The following is a 17,980-nucleotide window of genomic DNA, read 5'->3' on the forward strand; positions in this document are numbered from 1 at the left end:
GCAATGTCTGTTTTTCAATCAGATGCATATTCCAGAAGCATTTAGTGTCAAAACTGTAATCCACATAGGCCTGCTAGCCCAACCTTAGAGCATCACCACGCATAATTGAAGCTTATAGTGGTGGACAACAGAATAGACAATAATGTGTAGGAGTTACAGCTTATTCTGAAGTGAAAATGCATTGTTGAAAAAGTTAATGTTTATTAACCTTAGGTAGCATTAAGCACACCCAACTCTTAAACACGGGCAACAAAAGTAATAGTAAGAGGGCTGCTCCAAAAATGATGCCTCCTATTTTATTATGCTGTTCCACAGTGTTAGGGGCAGATGTTGGTGCTATGGCAGTAGAGGATGAACCTTCCCACCAGTCTTCTGTTGCATTTTGTTGCTGTGTGACAGAGAACAGCAGAGGGGCAATTTGACAGAATGGTGTCTGGCACAGAAGTGCATTTTAAAGGTGTGTAAAAATGGCACCCATTGATATTCACTATTTCTTGCTGAATATGGAAACCAAACAGTTGTGAGCACAGTGAGGTGTTGGATGGTGCATTTCAGCAGTGGCAACAAGTGACAGCAGATCACCTTTGCTGGTGCATATTTTAATGAGTATTGCGTGCAAATGCTTTTTCATTGCCGGCAGAAATGGATTGTGGCTGAAAAACGGTGTTCTGTAACTGAGAATTTTCTTTATTAAAGACTGCTACTGTGCTCTTTGTATCTGTTAGCATTTCTGTGGAAATGAATAGGAAGTATTCCTTTTGGAACAACTTATGTAATTTTATTTCGTGATGAATGTACCTACATCGCAGAGTAAAAACTCCCAACTCTGCTTTTTGTGACAGTGCTTTGAGTTGTGTCACATCTTGAAAAGAATCTGCTTGTTTTCTTTTTTTTTTTTTTTTTAGCAGAAGTGACTTTTTGGTATGATCGACCTGCACAGTACTGATTATCCTTTGCTCAGTCTATGCTAGTCTTAAGTGCTATCCTACATGTGCCATTTTAGTTGATGAAATATACATGATATACCTCTAATAAGCTACTGCTGTTGATACAAAGGAGTGACGTGCCGCTCTCAGGTGAGATACGCCAACATTAAGGAGGCAATAAAAAGCTGTGGGTTTGATAATGTGGATCGTATAATGGTAGTGACAGGGAGTCAGAGGAGGTGCTGGTAAACTGTGGAGGGCAAGGTGCCTCAGTAATCAGAGGAGCCTTTGTTGTTTCTGAAAGGGAAGTCTGCCAACTTGTTTAAATTTGCAGCAGGATCATGTGTATAAGAAAGTTTTCTGTTATTGATATATTTAAGTCCTTTGTAGTTGCAGTCTCAGAATGGTTTGATGGTTTAGGCTTAATGCTGGAACGTTATATGATAAGTGAAATTTTGTCCACAGATTAAATACAAAAATGGTTTAATGTAATTGCGTTGCTGGTACTTAGAAAAGCATAGCAGTGGCTAAAGGAAATAAAGAATGTCTGAAGAACTGAATTCAATTTTCCATGCTAGTGAAGTTTCTTTGCGCTAATACAGAACTTGCCCATTTTAGCTTTTTTTTTTTTTTTATGACAGAGAAGATGTTACTGATTAGTAGTTTTTTAGGCAGATGTTGCATCTCAATTTGTTCTTTTTGTTTTCTGCTATCATTGTGAATGTGGCTTCAAGAAGACTCTTGAAAAAAAGCAGCGTTTTGATAATATAAGAGTCTGTATAGGCAATGAGCAGTCCATTGTGTGCAACACAGTACAGGGTGGTAGATAAAGAGTTTGTATTTCATCGCTGGTTTAGACACTTCAGTTATGGTGTGGTGTGAAGTGAAGAGAGCTGGCAAATTTGATTGGTTTTAAAACAAGTAGTGAGAACAAATGTGAAGATTAATTAAACAGGAAGAGTATGTTGAGAACATAAGCATCTTTGAGATGAGTTACTGATAGTCTATTACTTAGCTATTTAGTAGCAGTCAGTACAGTTGGAATGCAGTGGAATAATAGAAGGATGATTTTAGAAACAGGAAGAGGAAGGGAAAATAACAGTTGCTTTAAGGAACTGTATTTTTCAGATGAGATGTAATTAGATTGTTGAATGCTTTACCAAGAGCTGCTAATAAAACTGGATTTGAGAGCATTGTATATGTGCATAGCTTAAGGTCTCCCTTTGGGTTCATAGTGAATTGCGTTACAATCAATATTCTGTTCACAGAATTATTATAATAGGAAGTAATATTTTCCATTACTGTTCTAAATAATTTTATTCAGACCATAAAAATTGTATGGTTATTCAGTGGCAGACTTTTAGAAAATATCTTACTGGAATAACTTAGTTCACCAAATTGTGATGTCTATTGTTAATTGCGTTCAGGAGAAATGAATCTTATTATTATTACTAATGTTGTTGTGATTATTATTTCAGCCCAAACTTCATTCACAGATCTGCAACTTCATCTGAGCAGTTACTTATTAGTGCCTCCATATCTGTTTCTGTAAAGAAGCAGTAGGTTGTAATGCTTATATCAGTTTTTGTAGATTTAGGTCATACTTATTTCAGTCTTACAGTCTCTAAAAGAAAAAATGCAGAACTATATTTTTAAACAGAGTTTTGCTATCCTGCTAGTAACACAACAGTCTATCAAACTTTGAGAAAGTCTGCAATTAGATCTCAATAAATATGAGTTCCTTAATTCTAAAATACTCATAGAAGTTAGAGTTCAAGAAACAAAGCTTAATTGTTTTATTTAAAGATATTTGTAGTTTAAAAATTATGCTTATGAGTAGCGTAACTGTTATGTTAAGCTATCTTGAAAAATGTATTCTTTGTATGAAAAAAATTTCCTAGAAGTGTTATTTAGAAGTTGGCATTTCTGGGAAAATTTATAATTTGGGTAGAGGCAGAATTGGGTTTAGCTATGGTCTTTAATCTGTATCAGAATGGTGCTCTTTAGAAGGCTGAAACTGAAAATGTAGGGATGTCCTTTAGTAAGAAGAGAGTTCTCAGTGTTTGGTGCTCTAAAATAGGCCAGTCCACGGGCCGTCTGCACCCCCGGCAGCCAGTAGCTCAGCCCCACATAACCGTAAACTTCTACATCATTGTGATTTTTAGCGATATCTGTCATGAAATGATTGCACATAGCTTCAGTGTAAACTGCAGAGGTAGCAACAGAACAGCGGAGCGGAGGCTGCAGCGCAGTGCTGGCTCCATCTCTCATCCCACCGCACACGCTCCATCCAACTGGTGTGCATGTATGATGCTACGTGGGGCTGTGCCACTTGGCAAGTAAAATGCAGTGATTGCTGCTGATAGTCTTTCAGCCTATCTGCAGCTGTGTGTGCCTGTGAAGATGCATGTTGTTTTCTACCCAGCAGACATGTAAGTTTTCTTATTTAATATTAAATTGGGTTGATTTTGCATTTTTCGTGGACATGACTGCTCATTTAAATGAATCAAACGTGTCTTCAAGATGAAAATCAACCTGTCTGTGCTATGTTTTAAAATACAGCTGTTGAAAATGAAACTTAAATTATGACAGGATGAAGTTATGGGTGCTAATTTGATGCATTTTTGATACATAGGCTAAACACACTTCTTTGAACACTAAAAAGTTTGCAGTGTTACTTTCTGTTTTGATAAAGGAGTTTGAGAATAGGCTCCAGGATTTCAAGAAAAAACATTGATTTTTTTTTTGTATATTTGAAATTTCATCTTTAGTTGACATAAATACATTACCTGCAGATTTTCAATCGAAATGCACAGGGTTGCAGTCAGACATTCATGTTTAAGAAAGAACTGATTGTGTCTCTTTACCAGACTCTTCCTAGACCTCTTACTGGTGAAAAATATCCTTTGCTTCACAGTTGACCTTATTCATGCAGTTACTTTTTGGCAGTATGTGCATTTGTGACCATTTTTAAGGATGAAGCACAGGACCAGTAAGATTTCATCAAAAAGTCTCTGAAGAGCACCTTGAGAGTTCGCTAAGAATTGCAGCTGCTGCCATCACACCAGGCATTGATACATTTGCAAAAAGATCAAATGTTCCCTTCTGGTTTTGTTGCCCTCTTTTTAATGTTAACAAAAATTGTTTCTTATATACATGAACAGTTAGGTATTTTATACGTGGTTCAAGATAATTCCTCTGCACTCAGGTGCAGCCCAGGCAAGCCAAGATAATGGACATCTGTATTCTGAACAAAGCTGGAATAGCAACAGCTTTACAGTGTGTATGTTTGTTGTTAGTTTTTTAATAGATGACTTAACTCCACAAATATCCTTCTGTGGAAAATAAAATCTCCTCACATTTAAATCACTTGAAGCTTTATTACTTGGCAAAATAGGCAGTATTACATCAAAGTGTAACATTCTCTTGATATTGTTGATGTGCAATAAATAAAGCTTTCTACCTTTTTTTTTTCCTTTGGAGCAAAGAAAGCCTCAAATCTTTGTTACATGATAAGGTCAGTGTCTGGAATAGGATAAAAGCAAAATGTTCTCTGGATAAGAATTCAGTTTTTCCTACTTAAATGCTTGTAATTCTGTGTGATTCTTGGGCTGATAAATCACAGGAAATTCAGTCTTCCTATCAGTATTAATCTTTATAAGTAGTTAATAAGGGCTGTTCTGTATTAGATCTAAGAGTTTTAATACTTGTCTAAGCTCGTTTTTGTGGAGGCGTATTACTTGCTTGCAAACTTTTATTATGTAGCTATTTAAATTAAACAAACCTGTTTTTTGGAAATGATGATAATGTTTTACTAAGTGAACACTGGTACTTCATTAATTTTTTTTATCAGCATATGCGTTGTAGCCATTTTCTGACTTAAAATTTAAAGCATTCTACTAGCATATGGAAAAAAGACTTTCAATATGAAAAACACCCTAGAAGTCTATATTTCTCTCTTTTATTTCAAAAATACTACTGCCGTTTCTTAGTGCAGATCTTTCTTTAGCTCAGATGAGGTTTTTCTAATTCATCTTAGCCAAATGTAAGTGTTCAGGCAGGAATTTTGCAAACTAAATATCTACATGGAAACACACTTTTTTTGACCAATACTGTAGCTTAATTGATTTTGCAGGGTAGAATTGGGCTGAGAGATGTTTGTAATTCTTTCCTCTGTGTTTGGAATTGCACCAGCCTTGGTAATACAGAATTATAGAATCACCAAGGTTGGAAAAGACCTCCCAGGTTATCCAGTTCAACTGTACACCTACCACTAGTATTTCCCCACTAGCCTGTGTCCCCTAGTTGTATGGGAACTGCTGAGTCGCGGCCTGAACCTCTAATTGATCACCTGAGGCAAGTGGCAGTGAGCACAGATTGGAACACAGGTTTCCTCTGGGCATCAGGAATCGCATATGTAACATGTGGATAGTGGAGCAGTGGTACATGTGGCCCAGAAAGGTGTGGAATCTCCTGCTTGGAGATCTTCAAAAACTGCCTGGATCTGAGACACCTGCTCTCGGTGGGCCTGCTTGAGTAGGGGTTGTCCAGAGGTCTTTTTCATCTAAATCTAAATCTAAACCATTCTGTGACTTTGAATAGGAAGAAAGACAGAGCTGTTAGAGAGAGTCCAGAGGAGAGCCAAAAAGATGATCAGGAGCACCTCCCCTACGAAGACAGGCTGAGGGAGCTGGGCTGTTCAGCCTGGAGAAAAGAAGGCTGCGGGGTGACCTCATTGCAGCCTTTCAGTACCTAAAGGGAGCCTGCGAACAGGAGGGGAATCAACTCTTTGAAAGGGTAGATAACCATTTTCTTTCCTTTGATCAAAAGAATTATATACACCAGACAACTATGTGGGCAAGGCTAATTTCTGTGGCAGCCTCTACTCTGGGATGAATTCTGCAAGATTACAAGCCAGTGCATCCCTTCACTGTCCAGAAAATCAGATTGATGTATTTTTGGAGATTAGTATGGCAAAAGACATGCAGTCACAGCCTCATTGCAGTCATTACTGTCTAGGGGGTTTACTATCGTAATGGTATTTCATAATATGTGGCACTTCAATATTAATGCGTTAGAAAGATCTGATTAGTATTTGTTAGTAGAAATTAGTATCTTATTAGTTCTTTGAAGTTTGAGCCAAATACATTAGACAAAAGACACTGCTCACATGTGATGTTGTCCAATAATTGTGAACAAAGAGTTCATTCTATCAGTCTACAGATTCCTTTAGAAGGTCATTGAAAATGAGAGTAAACTAAGTATAGGTTTAAAACTTTTGAAAAGAAACAAGTTTATCTGGGAGCAAGAAGCAAAGAACATGGGGAAATAGAAATATATATGGTAACATTTTAGGGCAGGTAGGGAAAGAGTAAATCAGGTAAGATGTTGAAAATGAACTTCAGTTGTCTGAAATGTGTACAGAACACTAGGTAGAATAATTCAGTGCAACGTTTAAACTGAAAACTGGACGTGGCTGGGATAGTGAGAATGAAGTGAAATAGAGATCTGAACTAGAGGATGGGTGTTGAAGAACATGTTCCTGGAGAAGAGAAACTGAAGTGAGCTTGGGGGAATAGCTCTGTTGGTTTGTGAGCATCTGCAAAATAAGTGTGAACAAAATACATAACTTTCAAATTAAAATCTTTGGTAGAGGAGTTACTCGGGTAATACAGCAGGGGTATAATTTGAAGCTGCCAAGTCCTTCCCTAGTAATTTAGGTCACAGGATGGCTTTTATTTCGATTTTCTTCTGATAGTAAGATCATAGAATATAACAGTTTTAGTATGAAATACCTTGAATTGAGCAGTCACTAGATGGGTTTATTTTGACTAGGTGTTGGCCTAGAACTCTTTTGTTTTTTAGACTGAAACTTTAATAAACTGAGGAAAATAATCTTCACACTGAGGGTGCTCAGATTCTGAAACAAATTGTTTAGTGTAGCCTTGCAATCTCCATTCTTGGAGATAATCAGGATATGACAGCACAAAGCCCTGAAAAACGTAATTTAACTTCAAGGTTAGCTGTTCTTTGAGCATAGGATTAGAGCAGATCACTTCAAGAGGTTTGTCTCAGGCTCATTTATTCTGTGATTTTTAAGCTTTACCTAGTTAGTAAGGACAGGTGGCCTGAGGAGCTTGTCGTATGAAGAGACCTGGAGCTCTAAATTCAAAGATACTTATAAAAACACTAGAATTTATTTGGGGGAAAGGAAGAATTAACCTACAGAAGAACTTGGGTAATTTACCAGAACACTGAGTTCATGTTGTGTGTGCTACAATAATTGTGTGTTCTTAGCCCATAGAACATGGAGTAATTTTATGCCAACTGTGTTGAATGATTAAGCAAATTGAATTACTTTCTCTGTTATGGTGAAGAGCATGCATGTTTTCTTACAGTAGCTCAGCTGACATATTCGTCATTACCTTAACAACTTGTACACCAATCAAGTCTTTTGGAGTGTAAAATATTGGGACTAAGTTGAAATACTCTGTGTGGTGCAGTGTGGAACATTATTATGTAAGGTATAGATTAATAAAAGATTTAGAGTAGTAGAGAAGTCAGTAGAAAAATGTTATCACGTAGGAATAATTATACTGAAGTTATGCGAGGACTGATCTTGATTATTATTTAGCATTTACATTAGTATAGCGTGTCGTGATATATGATGCAAAGGAAATTTGTCCATTCTTAGGTGACTTCACAAGAAGCTGTTCTTAGGAAAGTAGAGTATCTGGAGGCTTCATTTGAATTGATGAATATGCTTTTTGCCATCCATGGTCAAAAAAGTAGATAACACTAGTATAGGTACAAAGATGAGCTGTAGAATCTGGAGGAAAATCAGTGCAACATGGGATCTGGCAAAAAAGTCTGGGAGGAAGTAAGTTGATCTCAGCAAGTGCGGTGATGCATTTGTATCTGAACAAGGATAAAAATCTCTGCTAAGTTGAAGGACAAACAGCTCAAAAATCCTTTGGCAGAAATTAATTATGTAGAAGTGTCTGGTCAACTTAATATTAAAAGATTTTTAGAAGGAACTCCAAGAGAAAAAGAAGCCTCATAAATTTGGAAAAGAAGATGCCATATATTGCAATGAGTAGTTCTTTTAAAAAAGCAGTACTAGTCTGTTCTTGAATATTTTTTCTTCTGATCTTGCAAACTCGATCACTAGCTCTGCATGATGTTGCAGAAGCAAGGGGAACAGGTTTGCTACAGTAAACATGGTAATAGAACTGTATTAGCCTTAGAAATCAAATTATTGGGGCTGTTAATTCTATACCATGATAAGGAAGTTTGTTACAAAAATAGCAGAGAAGTGGAGCTAGGCAGAATGTTAATGCTTCTGTTCAGAGCAATCATGACCTCTTCACAGTATTGAGTACTGAAAATTCAGGAAGCTTTGGTAATATATATTCTGAGAATAAAAGCATTTTCTCTTATAAACTGTCTGATAATGTTACCTTGCAGTGTGTTGTAAGCACCTTAATGTATTTTGTAATAGTAAACTGAGCATGGTTTCATGAAATGTGAAGAGTTAATACTTTGGTAACGGGCTTCTCTTCTTTCTCTTTTTTCTACATTTTTTTTCCCTGCTTCCATATGTATACCTCGTGTTCTGGCAGGCATACTGTTCTCTGATCTCCAATGTTTCTGACAGTTCTACTGTGTTAAAAAATGAGTCCAGAAAAAAAAAAATCTGATCGTGTTCTGCGAGATGAATGCAGTAAATCAGTGACTTGACAAGTGGCAGAACTAACACAAGGGATGGAATAAGATGGCAGGGCTGGGATTGAGGATAGAGTGAAACAAGGCTTTTCCTTGTTGACACTGTTGGATTGCTGAAGAGTTCAGTTGCAGTACAGGTTGTATAAGTCCGCCTGCACTGTCAGTGTTGTATGTCTTTATTATAGAATTTATTGCTACACTGTCATGTGACACTGTGAATTATCTTAACACATTCACTGTTCTTTGCTGTTAAATAAATGGATAATGCTGCCTAATTTTATAGATTATCATTCACTTTTACCACCATAAAATAGTCTTTCTGAGTTTTCTGGTGGAGTCTTATTACTGAACCTGAACTGACAAAGACACTACCTCTGTATGAATTGGCATGTTAGGCAGTGTTAGGAGCCACACCTAAGTGGGTGAGGGAGGTGATTTGTCCCTCTCCACTCTGCCCTCCTGAGGCCCCAGCTGGAGTACAGCATCCATGTCTGTGGTCCATAACGCAGGGGTGATGTGGAGCTGTTGGAGGGGTCCAGAGGAGGGCCACGCAAATGCTCAGATAGCTAGAGTACTTCTCCTGTGAAAAAGGTCTGAGGTAGATGGTCTTCTTCAGTCTGGAGAAGAGTGCTGGGTGACCTTATTGCAGCTTTCCAGTATTTAAAGGGAGATTATAAACAAGAGAAAAAGCAAGTTTTTGTGCAGATAGATAATGACTGGACAAGAGGAAGTGGTTTTAAACTAAAAGAGAGGTTTAGATCAGTTGTTGGGGAAGCTTTTCACTGGGAGGGCGGTGTGGTGCTGGCATTGATGCTCAGAGAGCTGTGGTCATCCCATCCCTGGAGGTGCTCAGGGCCAATTTGCGGCCCTGGGCAACATGATTTGGTGCTTGATCTAGCACTTGGCAACCATGCCTGCAGCCAGGCGGCTGGACCTTGATGATCTTTGAGGTTCCTTCCAACTCAGTCCATTCTGTGATTCTGTTATTCAGATCTTTTCATTCCACTGCTAAGCTCAGAAGCTGAAAATGAGATGAAGTATGCTTGTGAGTTTAGTTTGGACAGAATGTAGTTGATGTTTCGAGCAATGAAGTATTAAGGGCCTGTGGTGGAAAGAGGTAGAGTCTGGATAGGAAACCCAGTAGTAACAGTTTTTTTTTCCTGTGTGTTTCTGCAGTAAGAATGGCTTTCTAATATGCTAATTTGTTCTGCTGTAATTAAATTACAATTTTATTTCTTTTTAGTTACTAAATTCAAGGGAGTTATGGAAATGCCTTTAGCAAAAATTGTATCTACAGCAAAAAGATACTTTATTTCTGGTAGTTACATTAGAGAGAATATTGTAGGCTTGTGGAAAAAATACTGTGACTTTTTGTTCCTTTTGGTTTTGAGCAGAACCACACTGCAGTTCCAACTTGCCAAGTATGTTCCAAGTGAGATAGCATATTTCTGCTTACTTTAAAACAGGGGATACTATCTCTTGATAGACATGAAATGGGGTTTTCATTATCTTTCAGTAGTTCTATGGAGATCTGAAATCCTGTCGTGATTCTTAAGTCATGATAGTTGAACCGCAGTGTAGAAATGCGAAAACAAGAATCGGAGTAATCACTGAATTTCCATTTTATGTCAAAGTTGCAGACAGTGTTATTTTGCCCAGTTTGCTGTATTTGTTATAAATCAAAGTAACTGTTCTAAGCTTTGATTGTAATGCGTGGTTACAGATTGAAATAGGACAGTAACATCATTTTTTCTTCAAATGATTAAATTTCAGAGGCCGTAACTTTCTATTTGGATCGGTAGTGCTTACTCATTCTTTATAAATAGGCACATATTAGTATCCTACCTGCAAATTTTAGAGGCAGATTAGGCTCAGCATGTGCTTGGAAGATTGCCAGAGCCCTGATGGCGGTCTTCTTGCTTGATCTGCCTGTCCTTTGTTGATGATTCATATGATTCATATTGTGAGGCTGTGGACTGCTATGCAAGCAAGGCCAGTATTTAATAATTCTAATTTTTCTGTGGGAAAATGGTATTAGAGGAATGTTTTTAAATGTTCCTGTTTTAATTTCGAGGGCTTGTAGAAGTTGGTAAAGCTCATAACTTTAATGCATTTTACGAGAAAACATCATGCAAGTGAAAGTCAATAATGAGCTGTCACAGGAAAGTAGTTATTTTAATTCAGTAGATAGTTTTATTGAAGAGCTAATAAAGCACTTAAAATTTTGTCGGACATGGAAAGATAGCTTATGTATAGCATACCTAGGGCTTACATATTGTTTTGAATGAAAGACTTCTTTGATTGAAAGAATTTTACTGCTACAGGATAAAAACAATCACAAAACCAGCCCAAAAACCCTCTATAAGAAAAATTCATCAGCCACTCAATTTTCTGTATTTATGGAAACTTTGAAGTGATATAGATGTTTTTTCATGGAGGAGGAAGAGAGGTAATAGAAACCATTGAAATACGTTCATAAGTGGATAGCTGTTCCTCGGTGACTTGTAGAACAGCCAAGTATTAATCAAATCCAAGATGCTGAAATGTCTAGGTATTAGCTTAGTATGTTGAATTAATTTGGTTATTTACTTACTGTCTTTTTCCCATATAGCCAGCAGCCAGCTTCGGGTGTAGCGTATTCCCATCCTACTACAGTGGCTAGCTACACTGTCCACCAGGCACCAGTTGCTGCGCACACAGTTACTGCAGCCTACGCACCAGCAGCAGCTACAGTTGCAGTAGCCAGGCCTGCTCCAGTGGCTGTTGCAGCTGCTGCGACAGCTGCTGCGTATGGAGGCTATCCTACAGCGCACACAGCTACAGATTATGGTTATACTCAGAGGCAACAAGAAGCTCCGCCACCACCACCTCCTGTCACTACGCAGAATTACCAGGTGTGTTAAACAAATTTAAAAAATCACTGCTGAATTACTGTGATCTTTTTGTGTTGGAATGTTTAAGGCCAGCGTAGGATGATGGTGAGGACTTACCTCAAGTACTGTGTTCAGTTTTGGGCACCTACCTCAGTACAGAAAGGACATTGAGGTACTGAAGCAGGTCCAGAGAAAGGCAACCAGGCTGGTAAAGGACTTGGAGAACATGCCCTACGAGGAGAGACTGGGAGAAGGAGCTGGGGCTGTTTAGTCTGGGGAAGAGAATGCTGAGGGGAGACGTTATTGTTCTCTTCCAATATCTGAAGGGTGCTTACAGTGAGAGCGGGGTTGGTCTCTTCTCTGGTGAGAGATGACAGGATAAGGGGAAATGGCCTCAAGTTGCACCAGGAGAGGTTTAGGTTGGATATTGGGAAAGACTTCTTTACAGAAAGGGTTGTTAAGCACTGGAATAGGCTCCCCAGGGGGGAGATTGAATCACCATTTGGATTTGATGTTTAAAACCATTTGGATGTGATGCTCAGGGATACGGTTTAGCAGAGGGTTGTTAGGGTAGTATGGTTAGGTTATGGTCGAACTTGATGATCTTTAAGGTCTTTTCAAACCTGAGCAATTCTGTGATTCTGTGACGTTTGTAAACTTGTGACTTCAGATTTTGTCAAAATTGTTTGTTCTTACATATTTTGTAGAAATATGATACAGTCATATGAAAAGCTAAAGCGAGTTACTTTTCTAGTTACAAAAGTAGTTTGTGAAGGAGAGTAATTTAAAAGCATTTGGTGAATTTTTTATTAAATCTGGCAAGGTCTGTCAGGTTTTTCTTCAGGTTTAATTTCTTTAACTTAATGAATTTTTTAAAAATTTTAATTATTTAATCTATCTATATACAATGCCTCAGTAAATATTTTTTTTTTAAATCTTCTTCAGTGTATGTTAGAAGGAAATGTTATTGGATTTTTTTCCTCCACTAATAACCTTTTCTCCAGATGCATATTTTATGGATATGTTCACTGTTTTTTTCTATTTAAATGTTTAGGATTCCTATTCCTATGTTCGATCTACTGCCCCAGCTGTAGCTTATGACAGCAAGCAATATTATCAGCAGCCAACAGCAACTGCTGCAGCTGTGGCTGCTGCTGCTCAGCCTCAACCTTCAGTGGCTGAGTCGTACTACCAGACAGGTGGGTTGTATGCTCCAAACTCCTGTCATTATAGAATGTAGGCACTGCTTTAATACCTTAAAATATATTTATGCCGTAAACATATTTCTAGACAAACCTTTTGCTGATTTGTCTTGGAAGTTTGCTGAACTATGTCAACATGTTGACATATTAACATATTAACATTAATTAGTTAATCTGTGTAGTTCTTTAATTATTAGTATCATGACTGCTACAAAGCATAATTACTTTTTTTACATTAATAAGAAATGCTGTGAAAATTTTTAAGTACTTCAGTTCAGCATATACTCCAATAAAACTATTGAATAAGAGGGCTGGTTTGTCAGCACTTTTAAAGAAAAAAAGAATCAGTAACTAATTCTTAGTAATATAACCTGAGATATCATTATTCAGTGTTGAGTTACACAGTTACACAGAACGTAACTATGACTTCAAAAATAAATAAATTAAAAGGAACCAACCAGAAAAGCTACCTCCACTTGTTAGATTTGTTCCCCAGAATATAATCAAATAATCAGTATATATTACTTAACATGGTTGGCGCTTCAATCAACTAAAGCCTGTCTGTGTTTGTGCACTGATGTCTTCCATCTTAATTAGCTCCGAAAGCAGGATATAGCCAAGGGGCAACTCAATATACTCAAGCCCAGCAAACACGACAAGTAACAGCTATAAAACCTGCAACCCCGAGTCCAGCAACGACTACGTTTTCTATATATCCAGTATCCTCTACTGTGCAGCCAGTAGCAGCTGCAGCTACTGTTGTTCCATCCTATACTCAGAGTGCAACATACAGTACAACAGCGGTTACTTACTCTGGTAAGAATTTTACAGATTATGCTACTGAGATCTTTGCAGTTATTACAGAAGGATTTAAATGCTCAGAATTTTAGCATTTTGTGTTCAAATATATCAGTCTACTGTGAAGTATCAACCACTTACATAAAAATATTTTGCCAGTATAATGATCTATCTTTAAAAGAGATTTGATGCTTAAATATGCCTATTTTGTTCCATACGAAAATATACAGGATACTGCCAGTGTGTTGAGACTTACTGAAGATTTAGAGAAAAGATGAGGGGAAATAAGAATAGAGAAGGAGACACAACAAATCCACACAAATATTTACCCAGGGAAATTGGTAGGAAGCCTGATGCGATGAAACAACAGTTGTAGTGGCAACTGGTAGGGAAGAACGATCGGTTACAGATCTTAAAAGTCTGAGTTGTATTGAACCAAATCAGAAGACTAATCGGTGCTTTGGAAGAAAAGCAAACAAACAAAAACAGGAAAAAAAAAACCAACCATCTTTCCTTCAGTAATTAGAAACCCAGAACTGGCGGGCAAGCTGGCATATTATAGCTAGTTTAAATATTTTTATTTTCTTTTCTGTTATGAAAGGGATTTTATAGGGACTCTCTTGAAACAGAGGATTAAAATAGTTGAACCAGTAGATGTAGAAGGTTTATGGGAATACTGTCTCCAAGGTATAAAAGCCCAGTTTCCCTGACTTATTCAACTTCAGTAGTAGCAATCAAGGAGTGCATACCTAGTATGTACTGCACAGGTTTTAGCAGGCCAGCAGCTTTGCACTAGAACAATTTAAATCTCTTGAGGTAGAATGTGATAACACAGTGTTACATTTTTTATATTCTTTTTTTTTTCCCTTACTCTACGTAATCTGTCTTCCTTTTCATGGAAGGAAATTTAGTTTTGAACTGTAAATCCGGTTCAGGAAAACTGTTACTTCAACTGGCTTTGATGAATATTTTATTCTTGTTACACCATGAGACCTGCAAGATGTACCAGGAATTCTCACATATTCTTTAGGGATGGTAGTTATATCCAACAACATAACTGTGCGTTGCAGAGATGTGTCAAAAATCAAATATGCTTCTGATAAAAGTTATATATTATGTACTTGTGTGTTGTGAAACATTAAGAAAAACCAGGATTGCTTAACAAGATCTCAGTACATTGCTTGTATTCTGCCCTGTTCCCTCAACTTTTATTACAACGCATGCTTGTAATTTGTGTGTTATGTAATTGATACATGATCTACAGTGATGTAACATTTATTTGTTTTGATCTTTGAGGTACCTCTTATTCTGGCTATGAAGCTGCAGTGTATTCAGCTGCATCGTCCTATTATCAGCAGCAGCAGCAGCAACAGAAACAGGCAGCGGCTGCTGCTGCTGCTGCTGCAGCAACGGCTGCTTGGACAGGGACCACCTTTACTAAAAAGGCACCATTCCAAAATAAGCAAATGAAACCAAAACAACCTCCCAAACCACCCCAGATCCACTACTGCGATGTTTGTAAGATCAGCTGTGCTGGACCACAGGTACCTGTATTATGTAATATTCTGCTATACATTTTTGTTACAACTTCTCCAGCTATAAAGGTGTCAAAAATATTTGTTAACTTTTAAGGATCTGTTAAGGACTCTGTAATTTTTCTAATGGGATAAATAATCAAAATGTGTGCTGTTACAGAATAACAATGAGAAAACAGGTGCATTCTGTTAGCTTGCACAGAGAAGCTGTAACTGTATTTCAGACTCAGAAGTATTCTGAAAGTTGAAGGTGATTTGCTTTTTTTTAGGATACCAAACTTCACAGAATATACTTTCATCAAAACTCCTGAATCATATAAATGTTGTGAATGGTAAACCTGAAAATTTATTCTTTGTATTCCATAATCCCAGTTTAGTTTCACAGTGGACACAAGTGTATAACAAGTAGATAACAATTAATGCTGTGTTTGTGTGTGATAGGCTATACAGTAATTTAAGTGAATCTGCCGTTATCTCCCAGGTTGCCAGTGTCAGCACAGGAGCTAATCTCAACTTCTGCGTTTCATTTTCAGCACAGCTTTGTGTGCTACCTTTATTTGAATCCAGTTTTTTGGTTCTGTCATCATACAAGTTGATGAAAAATTCAAAACTGAGAATTATTCTGTGCAATGCAGGAAACTGCGACTGAGATAAACTTCTGTGATGGTATCAAGTTTTCCATAGCAGTATCTTTTGAAAAGTACTTCATTGAGGAATCGAGGAGGTGTTGGAGAGGAATACTCAGACAGTATTACCTCTAAAAATGGACTTCTTTTGGAAGAGAAGAAAATGTTCTAATCTTACAAGTGGTCTACTTACGCCTTAGAGTTTGTCATATGAAAGAAATGCTCAGCATACTGACTTTCTTACGTAAAGCATGTATTTTATGCTACATTCTATACTATGTGTGGTTGCACAAATGATGGACAAACAATACAAAGACAGCTTAGTGTATGTGTATAATTTGTTTAAACAGACTTACAAAGAACACTTAGAAGGTCAGAAACACAAGAAGAAAGAAGCAGCGTTAAAAGCATCCCAGAACACCAGTAACAACAGTACTTCTGCTCGTGGAACTCAGAATCAGTTGCGCTGTGAGCTTTGTGATGTGTCTTGTACAGGAGCAGATGCATATGCTGCCCATATCCGTGGAGCCAAGCATCAGAAAGTAAGAACTTTCTTTTGTTCTTGTCACTTGTATATTTTCCTGCTCATCTTAGAGGGGAGAAAATGAACAGAAACAGTACAATTTGAATAATTTTGTTTAAAAATATTTTGTTCTGTGTTTTGTTTCAAGCGTATATTTAATCTCACTATTAGAAGGGCATTGTTGGGAGAAGGGGGGAAAAATATTGCCACTGCATCAGTGGGAAAAGGAGGTTTTGGAAAATTTGAGAATCATAGGATGAAGATGTTGATTGAGGTGGAGAAGAGAGTGAGTGAGGATATGTCCCTCCTAACTCTTTTCAAGACTATTTTCTGTAACTGTGTTTGTCATCGTTCCTTGGCATTTCTTGCAAAGAAAACATACGGGAGCAAGAGCAGCACCCTGTAGTAGACTTTATAATGAGTATTTGGAAATATTTGGTAGGTGTGCACTTAAGTAGGAATTCGGGATTACAGAATACAGGCTGCACTGTGAACCCTTGTGACCTGTGTTTGAATTTGGCCGTACAGTAGTAGCTGGAATGTTGGAGTGAGTCCAGAGGAGGCCACAGGGATACTCGGGGAGCTGGAGCACTTCTGTGAGGAAAGGCTGACTGAGTTGGGCTTGTTGAGCCTGGAGAAGATACTCTGGGGATATCTCATTATGGCCTTTGCAGTATTTAAAGTCAGCTTAGAAACAGCAGGGAGACCAGTCTTTTTTTACACTGTCTGATAATAGTAGGACAAGGAGGAATGGTTTAAAACTGAAAGAGAGGAGATTTAGATTAAATCTTTGTGGGAAACTTTTAATGCAGAGTGACTGAATCACACTGGGACAGGCTGCCCTAAGAAGCTCTGAACGCCCCGTCCCTGGAGATGTTCAAGGCCAGGTTGGATGGGGCCCTGGGCTGCCTGATCTGGTGCGTGTATCAACCTGTATCAGAGAGGTTGGAGCTTTAAGGTCCATTCCAACCTAAGCTATTTTATGCTCCTCTGTTTCTGTGGTTTAAAAGTTTTCTAAATACAGGGTTTTTTGTTAGTCCAGTTGTTGGTAGAATTTAAATTGACTTATCTAGTATTCTTTCTTTTATAAATACATTGAGATGTTAAATTTTTGGGTTATCCTCAATAACCACATGAGTACATGAGGTGTAGTACTTACTGTCCTCATACATTTGGATGTAGCTTTCTCTTCTTTGTAGTTAGTCACTAGCCACTACTTATTTAGATCTCCACCTGTGCAAAACTGAAATCTTAATCTATTACTTCGGTACACTCTGAAGAATCTTATTCATTCTGCTGCAGACAGTCATTTGAAATGTTGCTTAAACTTTACTGCTACCTGACAATGTGTCTGTATTCTGCCTGAGATTATGATTTACTTAAAAAATAAGAACAAAAAGAAAAAAGAAGTGTATGTATGCTATTGTATACATGTTATCACTGTCTACAGGTTTAGATAAAAGCAGAGTTTTCTTGCTGTTTTCAAATCTTTCTTCAACTTTAGCTTTCATTGTGTGTATTTGGTTTTTATGAAACCCCTGTATTACTCTCTCCAGTGGTGATCAGCTGCCTGTAAAAGGAACTGCTACTCTGCCTGAAGCATTAATTTCAAGAATAAGCATTGTGCCTCTTTGCTTTCTATGAACTTTAAGGAGCTCTGAAATACTCCTCTCACGTCCTCCTTAATCATCTCTGCAGATCTGTATTTTAAAAAAATAGAAAAAACAAACAACCTTTCCCTAACTAATCTCTTCAAATTTGCTAGATAATTT

The 17,980-nt window shown here is 37.6% G+C and overlaps 1 protein-coding gene and 1 non-coding gene across 5 annotated transcripts in view; both read left to right on the plus strand.

The window, feature by feature from the left end:
• The window catches only part of ZFR (zinc finger RNA binding protein), a 41,782-nt gene that overhangs the window by 3,486 nt on the left and 20,316 nt on the right, over positions 1-17,980 (plus strand). For 3 of the 4 annotated variants that reach the window (XM_052670576.1, XM_052670577.1, XM_052670579.1), the window contains exons 3-7: positions 11,263-11,545; positions 12,579-12,723; positions 13,324-13,542; positions 14,821-15,068; positions 16,036-16,227. In XM_052670576.1, coding sequence (XP_052526536.1) covers positions 11,263-11,545; positions 12,579-12,723; positions 13,324-13,542; positions 14,821-15,068; positions 16,036-16,227 — 1,087 coding nt within the window. The remainder of the gene's footprint in view (positions 1-11,262; positions 11,546-12,578; positions 12,724-13,323; positions 13,543-14,820; positions 15,069-16,035; positions 16,228-17,980) is intronic. The other variant, XM_052670578.1, reaches the window with a different exon arrangement.
• LOC128074689 (small nucleolar RNA SNORA66) lies at positions 8,079-8,215 on the plus strand. The gene has a single exon (XR_008203275.1). It is a non-coding gene; the product is annotated as a small nucleolar RNA SNORA66 (small nucleolar RNA).

Source organism: Tympanuchus pallidicinctus, unplaced genomic scaffold (assembly GCF_026119805.1).
Source record: "Tympanuchus pallidicinctus isolate F22 unplaced genomic scaffold, pur_lepc_1.0 scaffold9, whole genome shotgun sequence".
Taxonomy (NCBI): domain Eukaryota; kingdom Metazoa; phylum Chordata; class Aves; order Galliformes; family Phasianidae; genus Tympanuchus; species Tympanuchus pallidicinctus.